The sequence below is a fragment of the Cetorhinus maximus genome, chromosome 20 (genome assembly GCF_964194155.1).
Source record: "Cetorhinus maximus chromosome 20, sCetMax3.hap1.1, whole genome shotgun sequence".
Classification (NCBI taxonomy): Eukaryota; Metazoa; Chordata; class Chondrichthyes; order Lamniformes; family Cetorhinidae; genus Cetorhinus; species Cetorhinus maximus.
Genome location: NC_135898.1, coordinates 5,332,495 through 5,350,011, shown reverse-complemented (window position 1 = coordinate 5,350,011; position 17,517 = coordinate 5,332,495). Strand labels below are relative to the sequence as shown.

At 47.1% G+C, this 17,517-nt stretch overlaps 2 protein-coding genes across 2 annotated transcripts in view; both read right to left on the bottom strand.

The window, feature by feature from the left end:
• Positions 1-2,447, bottom strand: part of gmcl1 (germ cell-less, spermatogenesis associated) — a 78,863-nt gene extending 76,416 nt beyond the window's left edge. Inside the window, exon 1 of the mRNA XM_078565404.1 lies at positions 2,213-2,447. Within this exon, the coding sequence (XP_078421530.1) occupies positions 2,213-2,373 (161 nt within the window). The 5' untranslated portion in view covers positions 2,374-2,447. The remainder of the gene's footprint in view (positions 1-2,212) is intronic.
• A 12,739-nt stretch (positions 2,448-15,186) lies between these two features.
• The window catches only part of LOC144694801 (annexin A4-like), a 31,327-nt gene continuing 28,996 nt past the window's right edge, over positions 15,187-17,517 (bottom strand). The window contains exon 12 of the mRNA XM_078565403.1: positions 15,187-16,500. Within this exon, the coding sequence (XP_078421529.1) occupies positions 16,444-16,500 (57 nt within the window). The 3' untranslated portion in view covers positions 15,187-16,443. The remainder of the gene's footprint in view (positions 16,501-17,517) is intronic.

Sequence of the window (17,517 nt, the reverse complement as noted above, 5' to 3'; positions counted from 1 at the left end):
AGAAGGACAAGGGAAGCAGATAGATGGGAACACCACCACCTAGAAGTTCCCCTCCAAGTCACTCACTACACTGACTTAGAAATATATCGCTGTTCCTTCACTGTCACTGGGTCAAAATCCTGGAACTCCCTCCCTAACAGCACCATGGGTGTACAAAACACCACACGGACTACAGCAGTCCAAGAAGGCAGCTCACCACCAGCATCTCAAGCGCAACGAGGGATGGGTAATAAATGCTGGCCCAGCCAGCGAAGCCCACATCCCGTGAATGAATATAAAAAAGATCCTGAGGGGTCTTGACAGGGTGGATGTGGAGAGGATGTTTCCTCTTGTGGGAGAATCTAGAACTGGGGGGGTCATTGTTTAAAAACAAGGGGTCGCTCATTTAAGACAGAGATGAAGAGAATTTCTTTCACTCAGAGGGCAGTGAGCCTTTGGAACTCTCTTCCTCAAAAAGCAGTGGAAGCAGAGTTGTTGAATGTTCAAGGTAGAGGTAGATAGATTCTTGGTAAGCAAGGGGGTGATAGGTTATCGGGGTGGGCGGGAGGCAACAATCAGATCAGCATCATCTTATCGAATGGCCGAGCAGGCTTGAAAGGCCAAGTGGCCTAATCCTGCTCCTAATTCATCTCTTAACTGTAAATTCTAAGTAAATGCATAAACCCTCTTGACTTAAACTCATCTGTTTGGTAGTGGATTCCATGTCTCTGCTTGAAGCAATTCCCCAAAAAGTTTGACAGTGGATCTATTCGTGATGTAGTCTGATCCATCTCATTGGTATTTATGCTGCCCTGTTTTGGGCTGACTCACAAGTGGAAACAGTGTCCCCACATCTATCCTTTTGTGGAATCTCACAGCAAAGGAGGAGGCCATTCAGCCCATCACACCTTCTCCTTAAAAGAGCTGTCATAGAAAGTATCCAACACAGAAAGAGGCCATTCAGCCTGTTGTGTCTGCACTGGTTTACCACGAGTTACCCATCATAATCCCACAGCTTGCATGTTGTGGCTCTTCCAAGTCCTTTTTAAATGTGGTGAGAGTTTCTGCCTCAAGCAATGTTTCAGATGGTGACGTCCAGGTCATGACCATCCTCTGGGTGAAAAATGGTTCCTTCATCACCCTTCTCATTCTTTGACCCCAAAGGGCAGCTCCGCCTGCCCATTCCTCCAAACCTTGCTATTTCCTCTTCAGTTCTTTCTAAGAACATCCCATTTTCAATTTCAATGAGCAGCGGTAGCCAGGGAAAAGAATACCATGAGGTGGATTTCCGGTACCTTCCTCACGCGTGTTTAAAAGAAAACACCAGTCCTCTTCCTGAAGGATCCTCCAACTGTAAGGCAGCCATTGTCGCTCAGGCTTCCAGCATCACCACTGAAAATGCGCCAGTTCAACACCGTTGGCCGTGTCTTGTGACTCTGGGGCCCGGGGCTGACTGCCAAAAGGGCAACTATGACAGTAGCTGCCGAGGTCTCAAATGGCCATATTAGCCGGCGGTCCATCATTTATAAATCGCTGCTCAGCCTCCTCTGAAATACGTTGGCTTTTGCAACATGAGTGTCGGTCAAGTTCTTTCCAAGCACTCCTCGACGCTATAGTTCTTACCCAAGCGTTCTGAGTGGCTTACGAGGCCATTTAAGAGCCATTGCTGATTTCCTTCCCTAAAGTGGCGGGGGGGGGGGGGGGGGGGGGGGAGTTATTGACAATTTTCCAATCAGGTTCAATTTTCACCATCTGCTGTGGTGCGATTCTAAGCCAAGTCCCCAGAGCATCACGCTGGGTCTCTGGGTTATGAGTCCAGTGGCTATAACCCAGCCCAGCCAGTCAGGCCGTTCCACTCCACCAGGACTGGCGGATGAAGGGAGGGGAGCTGGTGATGTGGTGGTCATGTCGCTGGACAGTAACGGGGGGTCCCGGTCTAGAGCGGCCATGGTGGGATCTGAACCCCTGTCCTACAGAGCAAGAGCCTGAGTCCCCTGGGTTACTGGCCCAGTGGTTTCACTCCGACACCACTGCCTCCTCCAAACTGTAGGGTATTTATTGGAGAAGGGGAGTCAGGGGTTTGTGGATGTGGTGCAGCCTCAAGGTTCAGCCCAGAGCAATGTCCCAACCTCATTGACAATGTGCAACACCCTGGAGCCACGTGACCTCCCCCAGCGCGCATGCGTGCCTACCCCGGGTCACGTGCCCCCCTCCTCTCCGCTGATTGGCTGACCTCCGCGGCCCGCCCGCCTCCCGGGCCTCGCTCTCCAGCCTCTCCTCCTCCTCCTCCTCGTCGTCGTCGTAGTCCCGCCGCTGCCGCTTGCGCTTCCTCCGCTCGCACTCGCACTCCCTGGGCCCCGGGCCGCCCACCAGCCTGCTGCCCAGAGCGCCCATTTCCCTTTCACCGCTACCGCCTCCCGCTCCGGCCGCCCGCCATCTTGTCAGCGCCGCTCGCCTGGAGGGAGGGAGGGCGGGGCCTCCGCCTTCCCCACCAATCAGAACCCCACCCCCAATTAAAGCGAGGAGGCGCCCAGCTGAATTCCGGTTGTGCAACCCAAATTCCCGCCTTGACAGGGTCTGATGTGGGGAGGTGTGTGGAGAGGGGTGGGGAGGGAAGGGGAGGGGAGATGGTTGGGGAGGGGAGATGTGGGGTGGGGAGATGAAAAAACAGTTCACAATGTTCAAATCCCAGTTAAAAAAGAATCAGTCATACTGGAGTTCCATTTTAAGCAATATAAGACCAGGTCGGACAAGCCTTTTCTTTCTGGGAGTGGGTTACAGGGAGAAGGCCAGGTGTGGGGAGTGGCCAGCTTAACGTCACGGAGCTGGCCCGGACACGACGGGTCGAAAGGCCTCTCCCTTCCCAGCTGTAACTGTTCCGTAATTCTGAGTCAGCTGCTCCGCCTCTCCCCTCTACCCCCTTCACACACTCGAACCACGCACAGCAAGATCCCACAAACAGCAACGTTTATAATGACCAATTCTTTTTTTTTGTGTCATGTTTGTTCAAGCAATAGCTTGGAGAAGCTGGGGCTGTTTCTCCTGCCAGAAGAGAAAGTCGACAGGCGATTTGATGGGGGATGTTCAAAATCACGAGGCATCTGGGCAGAGTAGATAGGGAGAAATTGTTCCCGTTGCTGGAAGGAGCGAGAACTAGGTTTAACCAGTTGAAGGTGGCTGGCAAAGGCACCAGAGGCAAGATGTGAAACTCCATTTCCAGAAGGCATTCGATAAGGGGCCACATAAAAGGTTATTGCACAAGATAGGAGCTCACAGTATTGGAGCTCACGGTATTGGGGGTAATGTATTAGCATGGATTGAGGATTGGTTAACACGCAGAAGGCAGAGAGTTGCGATTAATGGGTCTTTTTCAGGTTAGAAAGGTGTAACTAGTGGAGTGCCAGCAGGAACAGTCCTTGGGCCTCAATTATTTACTGTCTATATTAATGACTTGGAGGAGGGGGCAGAGTGTAATGTATCCAAATTTGCTGACGATACAAAATAGGTGGGAGGGCATGTTGTGATGAGGACAGAAGGAATCTGCAAGGGGCAATTGATAAAAGCAAAAAACTACGGATGCTGGAAATCCAAAATAAAAATACCTGGAAAAACTCAGCAGGTCTGGCAACATCTGCGGAGAAGAGCACAGTTAATGTTTTGAGTCTGTATGACTCTTCAACAGAACTAAGTAAAAATAGAAAAGAGGTGAAATATAGGCTGGCTTAAGGGGGGGTGTAGAGCTGGATAAAGGGCCAGTGATAGGTGGAGATTGTCAAAAGATGTCACAGACAAAAGGACAAAGAGGTGTTGAAGGTGGTGATATTATCTAAGGAATGTGCTAATTAAGGGTAGAAAGCAGGACAAGCAAGGTACAGATAGCCCTAGTGGGGGTGGGGTGGGGGGAAGGGATCGAAATAGGCTAAAAGGTAGGGATAAAACAATGGATGGAAATACATTTAAAAATAATGGAAATAGGTGGGAAAAGAAAAATCTATATAAATTATTGGGGAAAAAGGGGGGGATCAGAAAGGGGGTGGGGATGGAGGAGAGAGTTCATGATCTAAAATTGTTGAACTCAATATTCAGTCCGGAAGACTGTAAAGTGCCTAGTCGGAAGATGAGGTGCTGTTCCTCCAGTTTGCATTGAGCTTCACTGGAACAATGTAGCGGGCAAGGACGGACATGTGGGCATGAGAGCAGGGTGGAGTGTTGAAATGGCAAGCGACAGGGAGGTTTGGGTCTTTCTTGCGGACAGACCGCAGGTGTTCTGCAAAGTGGTCACCCAGTCTGCGTTTGGTCTCTCCAATGTAGAGGAAACCGCATTGGGAGCAACGAATGCAGTAGACTAAATTGAGGGAAGTGCAAGTGAAATGCTGCTTCACTTGAAAGGAGTGTTTGGGCCCTTGGATGGTGAGGAGAGGGGAATTAAAGGGGCAGATGTTGCACCTTCTGTGGTTGCATGGGAAGGTGCTGTGGGAGGGGGTTGAGGTGTAGGGGGTGATGGAGGAGTGGACCAGGGTGTCCCGGAGGGAACGATCTCTGCGGAATGCTGCCGGGGGGGTGAAGGGAAGATGTGTTTGGTGGTGGCATCATGCTGGAGTTGGCGGAAATGGCGGAGGATGATCCTTTGAATGCGGAGACTGGTGGGGTGATAAGTGAGGACAAGGGGGACCCTATCATGTTTCTGGGAGGGAGGAGAAGGCGTGAGGGCGGATGCGCGGGAGATGGGCCGGACATGGTTGAGGGCCCTATCAACCGCCGTGTGTGGAAAACCTCAGTTAAAGAAGAAGGAGGACATGTCAGAGGAACTGTTTTTGAAAGTGGCATCATCAGAACAGATGCGACGGAGGCGAAGGAACTGAGAGAATGGGATGGAGTCCTTACAGGAAGCGGGGTGTGAGGAGCTGTAGTCGAGGTAGCTGTGGGAGTCGGTGGGGTTGTAATGAATATTGGTGGACAGTCTATCACCAGAAATTGAGACAGAGAGGTCAAGGAGGGGAAGGGAAGTGTCAGAGATGGACCATGTGAAAATGATGGAGGGGTGGAAATTGGAAGCAAAATTAATACATTTTTGCAGGTCCAGACGAGAGCATGAAGCAGCACCGAAGCAGTCATTGATGTACCGGAGAAAGAGTTGTGGGAGGGGGCCGGAGTAGGACTGGAACAAGGAATGTTCTACATACCCCATTAAGAGACAGGCATAACTGCGACCCATGCGGGTACCCATAGCCACACCTTTTATTTGGAGGAAGTGAGAGGAGTTTAAGGAGAAATTGTTCAGTGTGAGAACAAGTTCAGCTAGACGGAGGAGAGTAGTGGTGGATGGGGATTGTTCGGGCCTCTGTTCGAGGAAGAAGCGGAGAGCCATCAGACCATCCTGGTGGGGGATGGAGGTGTAGAGGGATTGGACGTCCATGGTGAAGAGGAGGCGGTTGGGGCCAGGGAACTGGAAATTGCTGATATGATGCACTTTGGTAGGAAGAATAAAAAGGCAGACTATTATTTAAATGGAGAGAGACTCCAAAAAAGTGCAGCACAGGGATCTGGGTGTTCTTGTGCATGAAACATAAAAGGTTAGCATGCAGGTGCAGCAACATATCTACATCATATCAACAATTTCCAGTTCCCTGGCCCCAACCGCCATGGCTCTCCACTTCTTCCTCGAACAGAGGCCCGAACAATCCCCATCCAACACTACTCTCCTCCATCTGGCTGAACTTGTTCTCACACTTGAACAATTTCTCCTTAAACTCCTCTCACTTCCTCCAAATAAAAGGTGTGGCTGTGGGTACCCGCATGGGCCCTAGTTATGCCTGTCTCTTTATGGGGTATGTGGAACATTCCTTGTTCCAGTCCTACTCCGGCCCTCTTCTACAACTCTTTCTCCAGTACATCGATGATTTCTTCGATGCTGCTTCATGCCCTCGTCTGGACCTGGAAAAATGTATTAATTTTGCCTCCAATTTCCACCCCTCCATCATTTTCACATGTTCCATCTCTGACACTTCCCTTCCCTTCCTTGACCTCTCTGTCTCAATTTCTGGTGATAGACTGTCCACCAATATGCATTACAAGCCTACCGACTCCCACAGCTACCTCGACTACAGCTCCTCACACCCCGCTTTCTGTAAGGACTCCATCCCATTCTCTCAGTTCCTTCGCCTCCGTCGCATCTGTTCTGATGATGCCACTTTCAAAAACAGTTCCTCTGACATGTCTTCCTTCTTCCTTAACTGAGGTTTTCCACCCACGGTGGTTGACAGGGCCCTCAACCGTGTCCGGCCCATCTCCCGCGCACCCGCCCTCACACCTTCCTCTCCCTCCCAGAACCATGATAGGGTCCCCCTTGTCCTCACTTATCACCCCACCAGCCTCTGCATTCAAAGGATCATCCTCCGCCAACTCCAGCATGATGCCACCACCAAACACATCTTCCCTTCACCCCGGCGGCATTCCGCAGGGATCGTTCCCTCCCGGTCCACTCCTCCATCACCCCCTACGCTTCAACCCCTTCCCACGGCACCTTCCCACGCAACCGCAGAAGGTGCAACACTTGCCCCTTTACTTCCCCTCTCCTCACCGTCCAAGGGCCCAAACATTCCTTTCAAGTGAAGCAGCACTTGAACTTCCCTCAACTTCGTCTACTGCATTCGTTGCTCCCAATGCGGTTTCCCCTACATTGGAGAGACCAAACGCAGACTGGGTGACCGCTTTGCAGAACACCTTTGGTCTGTCTGCAAGCATTACCCAGACCTCCCTGTCGCTTGCCATTTCAACACTCCACCCTGCTCTCATGCCCACGTGTCCGTCCTTGGCTTGCTGCATTGTTCCAGTGAAGCTCAACGCAAACTGGAGGAACAGCACCTCATCTTCCGACTAGGCACTTTACAGTCTTCCGGACTGAATATTGAGTTCAACAATTTCAGATCATGAACTCTCTCCTCCATCCCCACCCCCTTTCCGATCCCCCCCTTTTTTTCCCCAATAATTTATATAGATTTTTCTTTTCCCACCTATTTCCATTATTTTTAAATGTATTTCCATCCATTGTTTTATCTCTACCTTTTAGCCTTTTTCGATTCCTTCACCCCACCCCACCCCCACTAGGGCTATCTGTACCTTGCTTGTCCTGCTTTCTACCCTTAATTAGCACATTCCTTAGATAATATCACCACCTTCAACACCTCTTTGTCCTTTTGTCTATGACATCTTTTTCTTATCTCCACCTATCACTGGCCCTCTATCCAGCTCTACTTGTCCCACCGTCCCTTAAACCAGCTTATATTTCACCTCTTTTCTACTTTTCCTTAGTTCTGTTGAAGAGTCATACGGACTCGAAATGTTAACTGTGTTCCTCTCCGCAGATGCTGCCAGACCTGCTGAGTTTTCCAGGGGTAATTGATAGGTTGAATGAGAGGGCAAAAACTTTGCGGTTGGAGTTTAATGTAGGAAAGTGTGAGGTCATGCACTTTGGTAGGAAGAATCAAAAGGCAGACTATTATTCAAATGGAGAGAGGCTCCAAAAAAGTGCAGCACAGAGGGATCTGGGTGTTCTTGTGCATGAAACACAAAAAGTTAGCATGCAGGCGCAGCAAGTAATTAAGAAGGCAAATGGAATTTTGGCCTGTATTGCCAGGGGGTTGTAGTTTAAAAATAGGGAAGTCTTGTTACAACTATACAGGGTGTTGGTGAGGCCGCACCTGGAGTACTGTGTACAGTTTTGGTCCCCGTATTTAAGAAAGGATTTACTGGCATTGGATGCAGTTCAAAAGGCATTGGCTAGGCTCATTCCTGGGATGAAGGGGTTGACTTATCAAGAACAGCTAAACAGGTTAGGCCTTTATTCATTAGAGTTTAGATGAATGAGGGGTGATCTTATTGAAACGTACAAGATTCTGAGGGGGCTGGTCAGGGTAGATGTTGAGATGTTTCCACTATTGAGGAATCTCGAATTAGGGGACTAGGTTACAGAATAAGAGGACACTCATTTAAAACTGAGATGCAGAGGAATTTCTTCCCTCAGAGGGTAGTGAATGTCTGGAATTCTCTACCACAGAGAGTTGTGGAGGCTAGATCACTGAAAGTATTTAAAGAGGTAGATAGACTTTTAAAATATCGGGGAGTTAGATTTTTAAAATATCAGGGAGTTGAGGGCTATGAGGAGCTGAGGCCTGGGGCAGATCAGCCATGATCTTACTGAATGGCGGGGCAGGCTTGAGGGGCCGAATGGCCTACTCCTGCTCCTATTCCTTATGTTCTTTGCACATCGTGTGGTTGGGATGTGTTATGCAGTGCCTGAGAGTGTGGTGGAGGCAGGTTCAATCGAGACCTTCAGCAGCAAATTGGATAAGTATCTGAAGGGAAAGGATTTGCCAGAATATGGGGGAAAACAGCAGGAGAGCGGGACCAGCTGAGTTACTCGAGCAGAGAGAATGCTCCCCCTCTGCGCTGTAACCATTCTATCAGGGCCCAGTTCAACAGCTTCAGTGGTGGTTGTGGGATCTTTTACACCCTCCTGACAAAGCAGATAGGGCCTCAGTTTAACTCCCTCACTACTGGAGAGAATGTCAGCCTAGATTTTCATGTCCAAGTGCTGGAGTCCAATTTGAACCAACAACCTTCTCAGGCAGTGAGTGTGCGAGGCAGTGAACCACAGCTCGCACCAGTGATTCTACCATTGCCATTCACAACTCCTCCAGTGTCTATATCACCTGAACCAAATGTGGGCGACACATGGGGCGGGAGCATAGAAAGGCAGCCAGGCTGGTCAATGCCAATCAGCTCTGAAAGCAGTGTCTATGTGTTCAGTGACAGCTCAGTGTTATTTTCTAGAGGTCCTGTGGGAATGCTGGAGTTGTGGTCTGTCATTCAGGGCTCCAACATCGTGACCCACCCCAATACACCCCACTGGAGCCAGCAATCTTTGAAATCGGTGAGAACGTCCCTGTTCCTGCTTTCGCCTCGCTGTGAGAAACCCCATAACAAGTTACACTTTGTTCAGTCAACTGCGATTGAGTTTTTAAACAGCCATGGGATCAATCTGATTCGACGAATAACAGAAGTGGCCCTGGGTAAATAATTTCATGTTCACGGAGTGGACATCTTTCATCAGAGCTGAAAAAAGGAGATAGGCAAATATACAAATAGGATCAGAGCAAAAAACAAAGAGACGTGCTGAAAAAGATACCGAACAGGAGTGTCAGAGTCTTTATATTTTATCCGTCTTCAAGTCTCGACAGAAAAGATCAGACCGGGTTTTGAGCAGAGCCCGTCTTAAACTGAAAGGCAAACAACATTTGCAAAATCGGGGTAAAGAAATAGAGGGTGGATGTCGGGAAATGGTGATTCCAATCGCAGATCGGTTGGTAATAGGTTCAATCAGCAACAAACTGTTAAAGCAGAAGCTAGAGACAGCATGATCAAAGCTATAGCAGAAATAAACGGCTTAAATTCAGAGGACAGGTTTCACAGATGGAGCTTGCGTTCCCCTTTGAGTGGAGAAGGGTGACGGGCGATCTAATCGAGGTGTTCAGAACAATTAAGGGGGGATGTCAGAAAGCACTTCTTCACGCAAGCTGGAAGTGTCTCCCAAAAAGCTGGTCAGGCTGTGGGTCAGTTGAAAAGTTCACAACTTGAGATTGATGGTTGTTAGTCAGCTGAGGGGAGTCAGGATTATTGAAAACCAAGGCAGGTAGATGGAGTCAAGAAATGGATCAACCATGATCTAATTGAATAGAGGAACAGTCTCGAGGGGTTGAATGGTCTACTCCTAGTTCCTATATTCCTAAAACACTGCAGAGAGTTCTGTGTTGCCTGGTATGCTGCAAATTTACCTACAAAACAGAGTTCAATATCTTGTGCAGTAAAGACAACAGTGAGGAACTGCGAAAACATGGCATTCCTGTTATTGTTGTAGCAGTTAATAGCTGCAGCCTCAGCAGCCTTATTTTCATTGTTTCAAAACAATCTCTTTAACGGTGAGAAAGGCCCTCCCCGTCAGATCCTTCTAACACGCCAGGAGTCTCACCCCCCCTCTGCACGTTGCCCTCGAGGTAGCTGTGGTGGGGACGAGACCGTTGTTCACCTCCTTGTGGATTGTGCCTTTGCAAAGAAGGTCTGGAGAGAGATGCAGTGGTTTCTGTCGAGGTTCATCCCGAGCAATTCTGTGACACAGGACTCTGTGCTCTACGGGCTGTTCCCAGGGACACACACCGAGACAAACATCAACTGCAGCTGGAGGATCATCAACTCGGTGAAAGACGCTCTTTGGTCTGCCCGAAACTTGTTGGTCTTCCAGCGCAAAGAGTTGTTCCTGACCGAGTGTTGCAGACTGGCACATTCCAAGGTCCAGGGCTATGTGCTGAGGGACAGACTAAAGCTTGGGGCAGGGGCGCAAAGGCCCAATGGGGAAAGGTCGCTGTCTAAGACCTTTCTGGCATAGTGCACCGAGGGGCTGGGAAAGGTATAGACCCCCTCGGGCTGTACGACTCATAAAGATTGTATGTGGTGAACACTAAATGTACCATAACTGTATTGAAGCACCTCAGAGTGCAACATGATGTATGTCAATAACTCCAATCCCATTGCACTGTCTGTAATGACCATATTGTAATGACTGTAATATTCATTGATTATATTGAAGCACCTCCTGATCCATGTGTAAAAGTTAAATCTGATTGCACTTTTTGTGATGGCCATTTAGAAATGTTTTGTAATGTTCTCTCAGATATTTTAGGTAAAAGTATAATTTTCCAAAAAAAACAATCACTTTCATGCAATCTAGAATGGTGCATTGCAATAACCTTCCATCACCTTGCTAAAACATCTGAAAGATCAGAAACTCCTGCAAATCAGTTCAGACAATCTGGGTCATCTAATATTGTAGAGCAGCATCAGTGATGCATTTTTCATTACAGCATTTGAAATATAAATGTTTCATTCATTTCCTGTAAATGATTTAGAATGCACTTTGCAGATATATCATCTGTGCTTTGACATCTGATGCCATCCTATTGTGTGGTGGGCTGGAGGGAGTCCTCACCAGTGTGAGGATGCATCATTGCAAACCAGCTCTTCTCCAAGGAAAGCCAGCACACCCCCACACACACAAATGCATGTTGACATTTTCATGGACATAAACTGAAACAAGGACAAACAATATCAAAATAAACACAAAATGCTGTGGGTGCTGGAGGTCTGAAATATGAACAGAAAATGCTGGAAAAACCCAGGTTCGAATCCCACCATGGAATTCAATAAAAACCTGGAAGCAAAAGGTCGAATGATGACCATGAAACCATTGCTGATTGTTGCAAAAACCCATCTGGTTCACTAATGTCCCTTAGGGAAGGAAATCTGCCCTCCTTACCTGGTCTGGCCTACATGTGACCCCAGACCCACTGCAATGTGATAGACTTTTAAATGCCCTCTGAAATCACTGTATTTTGCTATTATTTTATTTTGATATTATTTGTCCTTGTTTCAGTTTATGTTCTTGAAAATGTCAACATGGATGTGTCTGTGTGTGTGTGTGTGTGTGTGCTGCCTTTCCTTGTAGAACAGCTGGTTTGCGATAATGCACCCTCGCAGTGGCGGGGGCTCCTTTCACTCCACCAGTTCACTGCACAACAGGACAGCACCAGATGCCAAAGCACAGATAATAAATCCGAGGGCAATTAGGACTGGGCAATAAATGCAGACTCGCCCACACCTCACAGATGAATACAGAAAAAAGTATATTTCTGCAGCTGACATTTCCACTGTCTGCTGGGTCGGAGCTGAAGTTCCTTTCGACAGAGAGACTAGTTGTATTTATATAGGATCTCGGACATAGTTAAACATCCCAGGGCAGGTCACAGGAGTTTTATCAAGCAACATTTGACGTTGAGTCACATGAGTTATTCAGTCAGGTCCCAGGCCGGGTTTAAAGCGGCTCTTGGAGGACAGAGAGGTTCAGGGTGGGAATTCCAGTGCTTACATCTTCTACAGCTCCAGGCACAGCCGCTAACGATGGAATGATCGACATTACAGACGTGAAAGAGGGCACAAGTGCAGCAGCAGAGAGATCATGGAGGTGGTCATGGCTGCAGTTCGTAATGGCGTTAAATAATTGAAGAGGTATGCAGGGTAGTTAACATGGGTTGGGCGTGTGTAGGAATTTGGCAACCAACAGCAGGGATATTAAAAAGTTAAATATTCTGTTTGCAGATTTCTCTGCTTGTCTTTAGAAGCACACAGGGATAAACTAGAGCTGAAGAAAATTTATTCAATGCAAATTTTTTTAATGATTAACTATGACCCAGGAAGTAGGTTAAAAGACACATTGAAATATTGTTTTAATAAAATTAATATGCAAACAACCTTGTTTTAAATCTTTGTTCACAGTTCAGCAGAACAATTGTTTTCCAACTGATATCTGGAACAAGCTGAGATTGCAGCACCCCCTCTGGGACAAGCGAGAATGACAAGCGAGCATCCCTGTACGAACTGGAGCCGATTTTCCTCTGCTTGACTCTGGGAGAGAAAGCTGGGTAAAGCGACCAGAAATTCACTCTGCCAAATATCTGCCCCAGCTTTGCATCGCCTATGAACAGACCCTGAGGCCAGGTGGACCAGCTGCACTCTCAACAGTGCAAGCACGTATAGCTAATACGAACATAGGAGCAGGAGTAGGCCATTCAGCCCCTCATAGCTGATCTGATGTGGCCTCAACTCTACGTTCCTGCCCATCACCTGTATCCTTAGATTCCTGACTGACGAGGGAGACAATCTATCCAACCTCCACTGCTCTCTCGACAAGAGAATACCACAGATTCACGACCCTCTGAGAGAAAAGATTTCTCCTCATCTCAGTCTTAAACAGGAGACCCCTTATTTTTAAACTGTGTCCTAGTTCTCGTCTCTCCCATGAGGGGGAAATATATTCTCAGCATCCACCCTTTCAAGCCCACGCAGGATCTTATAGATTTCAATATAATCACCTCTTAACAGTTATGGGTACCCAACCTGTCCAAACTTTCCTCATAAGATCAAACTTTCATCCCAGGAATCAATCAAGTGAACTTTCTCTGAACTGCTTGCAATGCAATTACATCCTTCAAGTAAAAATTGTACACAGTGCTCTAGATGTGGCCTCACCTACACCCTGTACAGCTGTAGTAAAATATCCCTACTTTTAAACTTCCATTACCCTTGCAATAAAGGCCAGGATTGCCTTCCTAATCATTTGCCGTACCTGCATGCTAACTTTTCCTGATTCATGTGCCAGTACACCCAGATCCCTCTGTGCCACAGAGTTCTGCAATCTCTCTCCATTTAAGTAATTATACTGCTTTTTTTTATTATTCCTGCCAAAGTGGGCAAGTTCACATTTTCCCACTAAACTCACAACATCCCTTTGCAAACTCCTTTTGTCCTCTTCATAACTTAGTTGACGACCTATCTTTGTGTCATCAGCAAATTTAGCAACCATACAATGATTTGGATAAAGGACGAATGTATTTGGTTAAATTGTAAATGGTTGGGGCCCAACACCACCTGTGTAACACCGCTCGTTACACCTTGCCAACCCAAGACCTATTTATTCCTACTCTCTGCTTCCTGTTATTAACCATTTCTCTGTCCATGCTGGCTGGACTAGACCCAGCATGACTTCCCACTTCTTTCTCCACTGTCACTGAAATTTAGACAATTTTTTTTTATGACCTCTGGATATCCCGTAACATCTTGCTGCCGAAGTACTTTTGGAAGTGTAGTCAGTGTTGTAAACGCAGCTGTCAATTTGTGCACAGCAAGATCTCACAAGCAGCAATGTGATCTTGTGACCAAGTCGTGCATTTGTTCAGTGATGTTGGTTGATGGGTAAATATTGGGCCAGGAGTAAGGGAGAACTCCCCTGCTGTCCTTCAACATTATGCCCAGGCAGACAAAGCACTCAGAGTACCAGAAGCACATGGTAGGAGGTGATACCCACTCAGTTTGGAGGACTGGAGGGAGAGAGATAGCTGGTCATGGAGGTTTAATTATACAGCTGACCCACCACTCTGCTGCAGTCAGGCACAGTAATATTTGAAACAATGCCTGTGTGTTGCAATGGCATCTTACCAGGTCAACGAACAGACGAGACATTCCCAAAGGGCCATTATGAACTTCAACTTCATGAAACACAGTTGCTCCAAGCACAAGAGGAATGTAGCTTACACAAGCTGCTGCCATTGTTACTCAGGTCGTTTAATCAAGGATTAAGGTCCTTTTGGACAGACAGTAAGAGAACCTCCCTTTTAGATAGAATATTTGGGAGGCTGCAATCATTAGAAGTGCATTCTGCAAAGGCCATTTCAATGCAACTTTCAGCAAAGCTCAAGGAAAAAGCTGTAGTCTGTTCAGAGGAGACCAAGTGGTCTTACAGATAATTGAAGGGTTTGCTGAGGTTGACATAGAGATGTTTCCACTTAACAGGCCAGACTAAAAACCCATGAGACAGAACAAGGGGCCAAATCAATATAATTCAACCACCAATAAATCCAATTGGGAATTCAGGAGAAACTTCTTTATCCAGAGAGTGGTGAGAATGTGGACGTCACTATCACAGGGAGTGGTCGCGGTGGATAGTATGGATACCTTTAAGGGGAAGCTGGATAAACACATGAGGGAGAAAGGAATAGAAGGGTAAATGAGATGCAAGGGGGGTGAGAAGAGGCTAGTGTTACTGCCCACTCCATTACTGCCTGTTGTCTGCCCTGTGTATACTGTTAATAAATATTAAAGTTTATCTTAAATCAGAGGATAAGAATAAATTAAAGGGATTATGGCAAAAGCAGAGGCACATGGGGTTCGAATACTGTGTGTGAAGACAAAACATCAAGTGTACATGGTTGGGTCAAGTGGTCTATTGTGTCCAAGGAGTCATTTTTAATTCCACTGTCTACTTGTGTTTGGCTGGCCTTGGTCCCCTCAATAGCTTAACACTGGGTGATAATATAGTTTGTTCCTAACAGTGAACAACATACTCGGAGACTGGCCTGGGTGGAATTGACCCTCATCGCAGAGGTGGGAGTGGAGAGGAGCTGCTCTTTTGCTTCTTGCAAGCTCCCATCAGTCAAAATCATTCCCCGACACTGCACATCTGGTCTCAGCAGCTGGCGAGACCGTCTCACACTCAAACACAAGTACATTTCACTTAAAATGATTGAAAACAAAAGCCTTGACTGTTGCATTAATAGAAATGTTTATATTGAAATTGGATTACACAGCATCTGGGCCTTCGCACACTAGTTATTTTTAATGGAATGTGTCACTTAAATTGAACAGAGCTCCGAATCACAACAGGTAGCTTACTGCAAAGGCTGGCAACAGGCTCCATCTTCAAAGTGGAACCCAATCTACCATGCAAAGTTTAAATATTTACAGGTGGAGCACGCCCCTGATGAATTATACAAGCATAGCTACTCATTCAAGACAATACCAGTGATTTGTCTCCTAACCATCTGCTCAGAACAAACCACAATCTTGTTACACATGCACTGTATGCTTCCATTATTCAATCGCACATTCACACAATGATCTGTTTACATCCCCTGCTTCAATAATCTTCAGCTCGATGTTAACAGTTGAAGGAATTTCCAACTTCAGACTGGTTAAGCAGAAATACATGATCCTGGGAAAATGGGAGACCCTTAGTCCGCCGAGTGTTAGTGCTGCAGAATAAACACAGACCCCACGCAGACAGTCAAAGCACAAACGAACCACAATTGTGACCGTTAACTGGGGGCACAGGACTGCAATCATTAAACAGCATCAGGACTAAACTCAAATATCCAAATCATTATGGGTATAAAAAGCAGGGCTGGGGGTGGGGGGGGAAAAGAAACATTGAACGTGACATCAAATTGGTAGCATCAAAGCAGTAGCAGTATATGCTCAGACCCTGGGACTAGGATTAACTCACCCCTGACCCACCACCAGTGAGAACGGACTGGTCAATTTCAAATCACCAATGTCTTTTTCGTTAAACCTCTCGCTCTTATTCTTAATGTTGCAGAGTGCATGAATTAATTGAAATGCTGGCTCCTGGGGTCCACTCTCTCAATTGAAGACCATTTAAAACGCAAGTGACATGATGTCCCTGGTATCAAATTTCGAATCGGCACCAGCTTTGTAGAGCAAGAACCTATCAGCGTTCTCGACTGTGAGGGTCGAGCACTACCCCAAGGATCTGCAGCTGATTCAAGCATCTTGCTCCTGCCTCTCTTTGAAAGAAAGAAAAAATAGCTGAAGTACAAAGAGACAGACATTGATCACAAACAAACGAGTGTTCTTCAAGGTAACTGAAACAAGAATCATAACCGTAAGGCTGTGAATGGTTAATACCAAGCAACAATAGAGGGGCACATCCAGTTGTAAATATTTGACACGATTCCAGTTTTTTTCCCCCCACTTGGAAATGACACCAGGCTGCTGTTTTCATTATTCGCCACCGCACAGCTGGAGCAGAATCTTCTTGTAATCTCCAGAACAATCCCCCTTGAAGCCAAACAAAATTAAATAAAAATTCTCATTCCATCTTGGAAATGATATCTGTTCAAGTCATCAAACATCACAGCAAGTCAAACCAAAAACAGCATCACCATTTACAACCATGTCACCACAACTGTGCTAACAATCCCAACTGCAGCCATCCACCAAAAAGCTGGTGAAGTATTAACTGATTCCTCTCCGCTTATACTGTTCATCTTTTAGCTTCTTTTACTTCCCCTTCCTGGGCCATAGGTTCATCTGCTGCCAATCACCCTCCTGCTTTGTTCCCAACTAACCATCCCTTATGTTGGAGCCAGACCACAAGGCCGAGATTGAATGACAATGCAAGACCAGTGGGGTTCCCCTTCGGTGTTAAACCCTCGGCCTGATGGTCGCCCGCGTGGGGCATCGCCCTCGCCCGCTTTTCTCCCGACAGCCGGGCCTCTGGGACCGAGCAGGATTGGGGAAGCCTGGCCTGTTTCCCACCCCCAGCGCAGTTGGAGCAGGCCCTGCAGCTGCCAATGGGGCACAGGACCGAAGAATGGAAGCGGAGATATTACTCATCGGTGTGGCTGAAAAACATCAACTGCCTTAGCCACCAACAGAGTAACAAAGCATATAATACAATTAATGTAAATCACAAAATGTTGTGGTTTACAGCACCAGCAGGCCATTCAGCCCATCCAGTTGATGCCAGCATTTATGGTCCACACGAGCCTCGCTCCACCTGACACATATCCTTCCATTCTCCTCACCCTTACGTTTATTTGGCTTTCCCCGAAATGCATCTATATTATCATCTCCCTGTGGTGCTAAGTTGCACATTCTCACCACTCTCGGGGTTGTGATCGCCCAAGTACTTGTGAGGGGAAAAGGCTTATATTTTGTATTGGGGGAGGGGAATGGTCCCTTTCGGAACCACATCTCAGAGGGATGATATTTGGTTAAAAAGAAGCTTGCTTCCAATAAATGGGGAGGGGGAAGCCAAATAAAAAAACAATCCAAGAGCCTGCTCAGTCACTT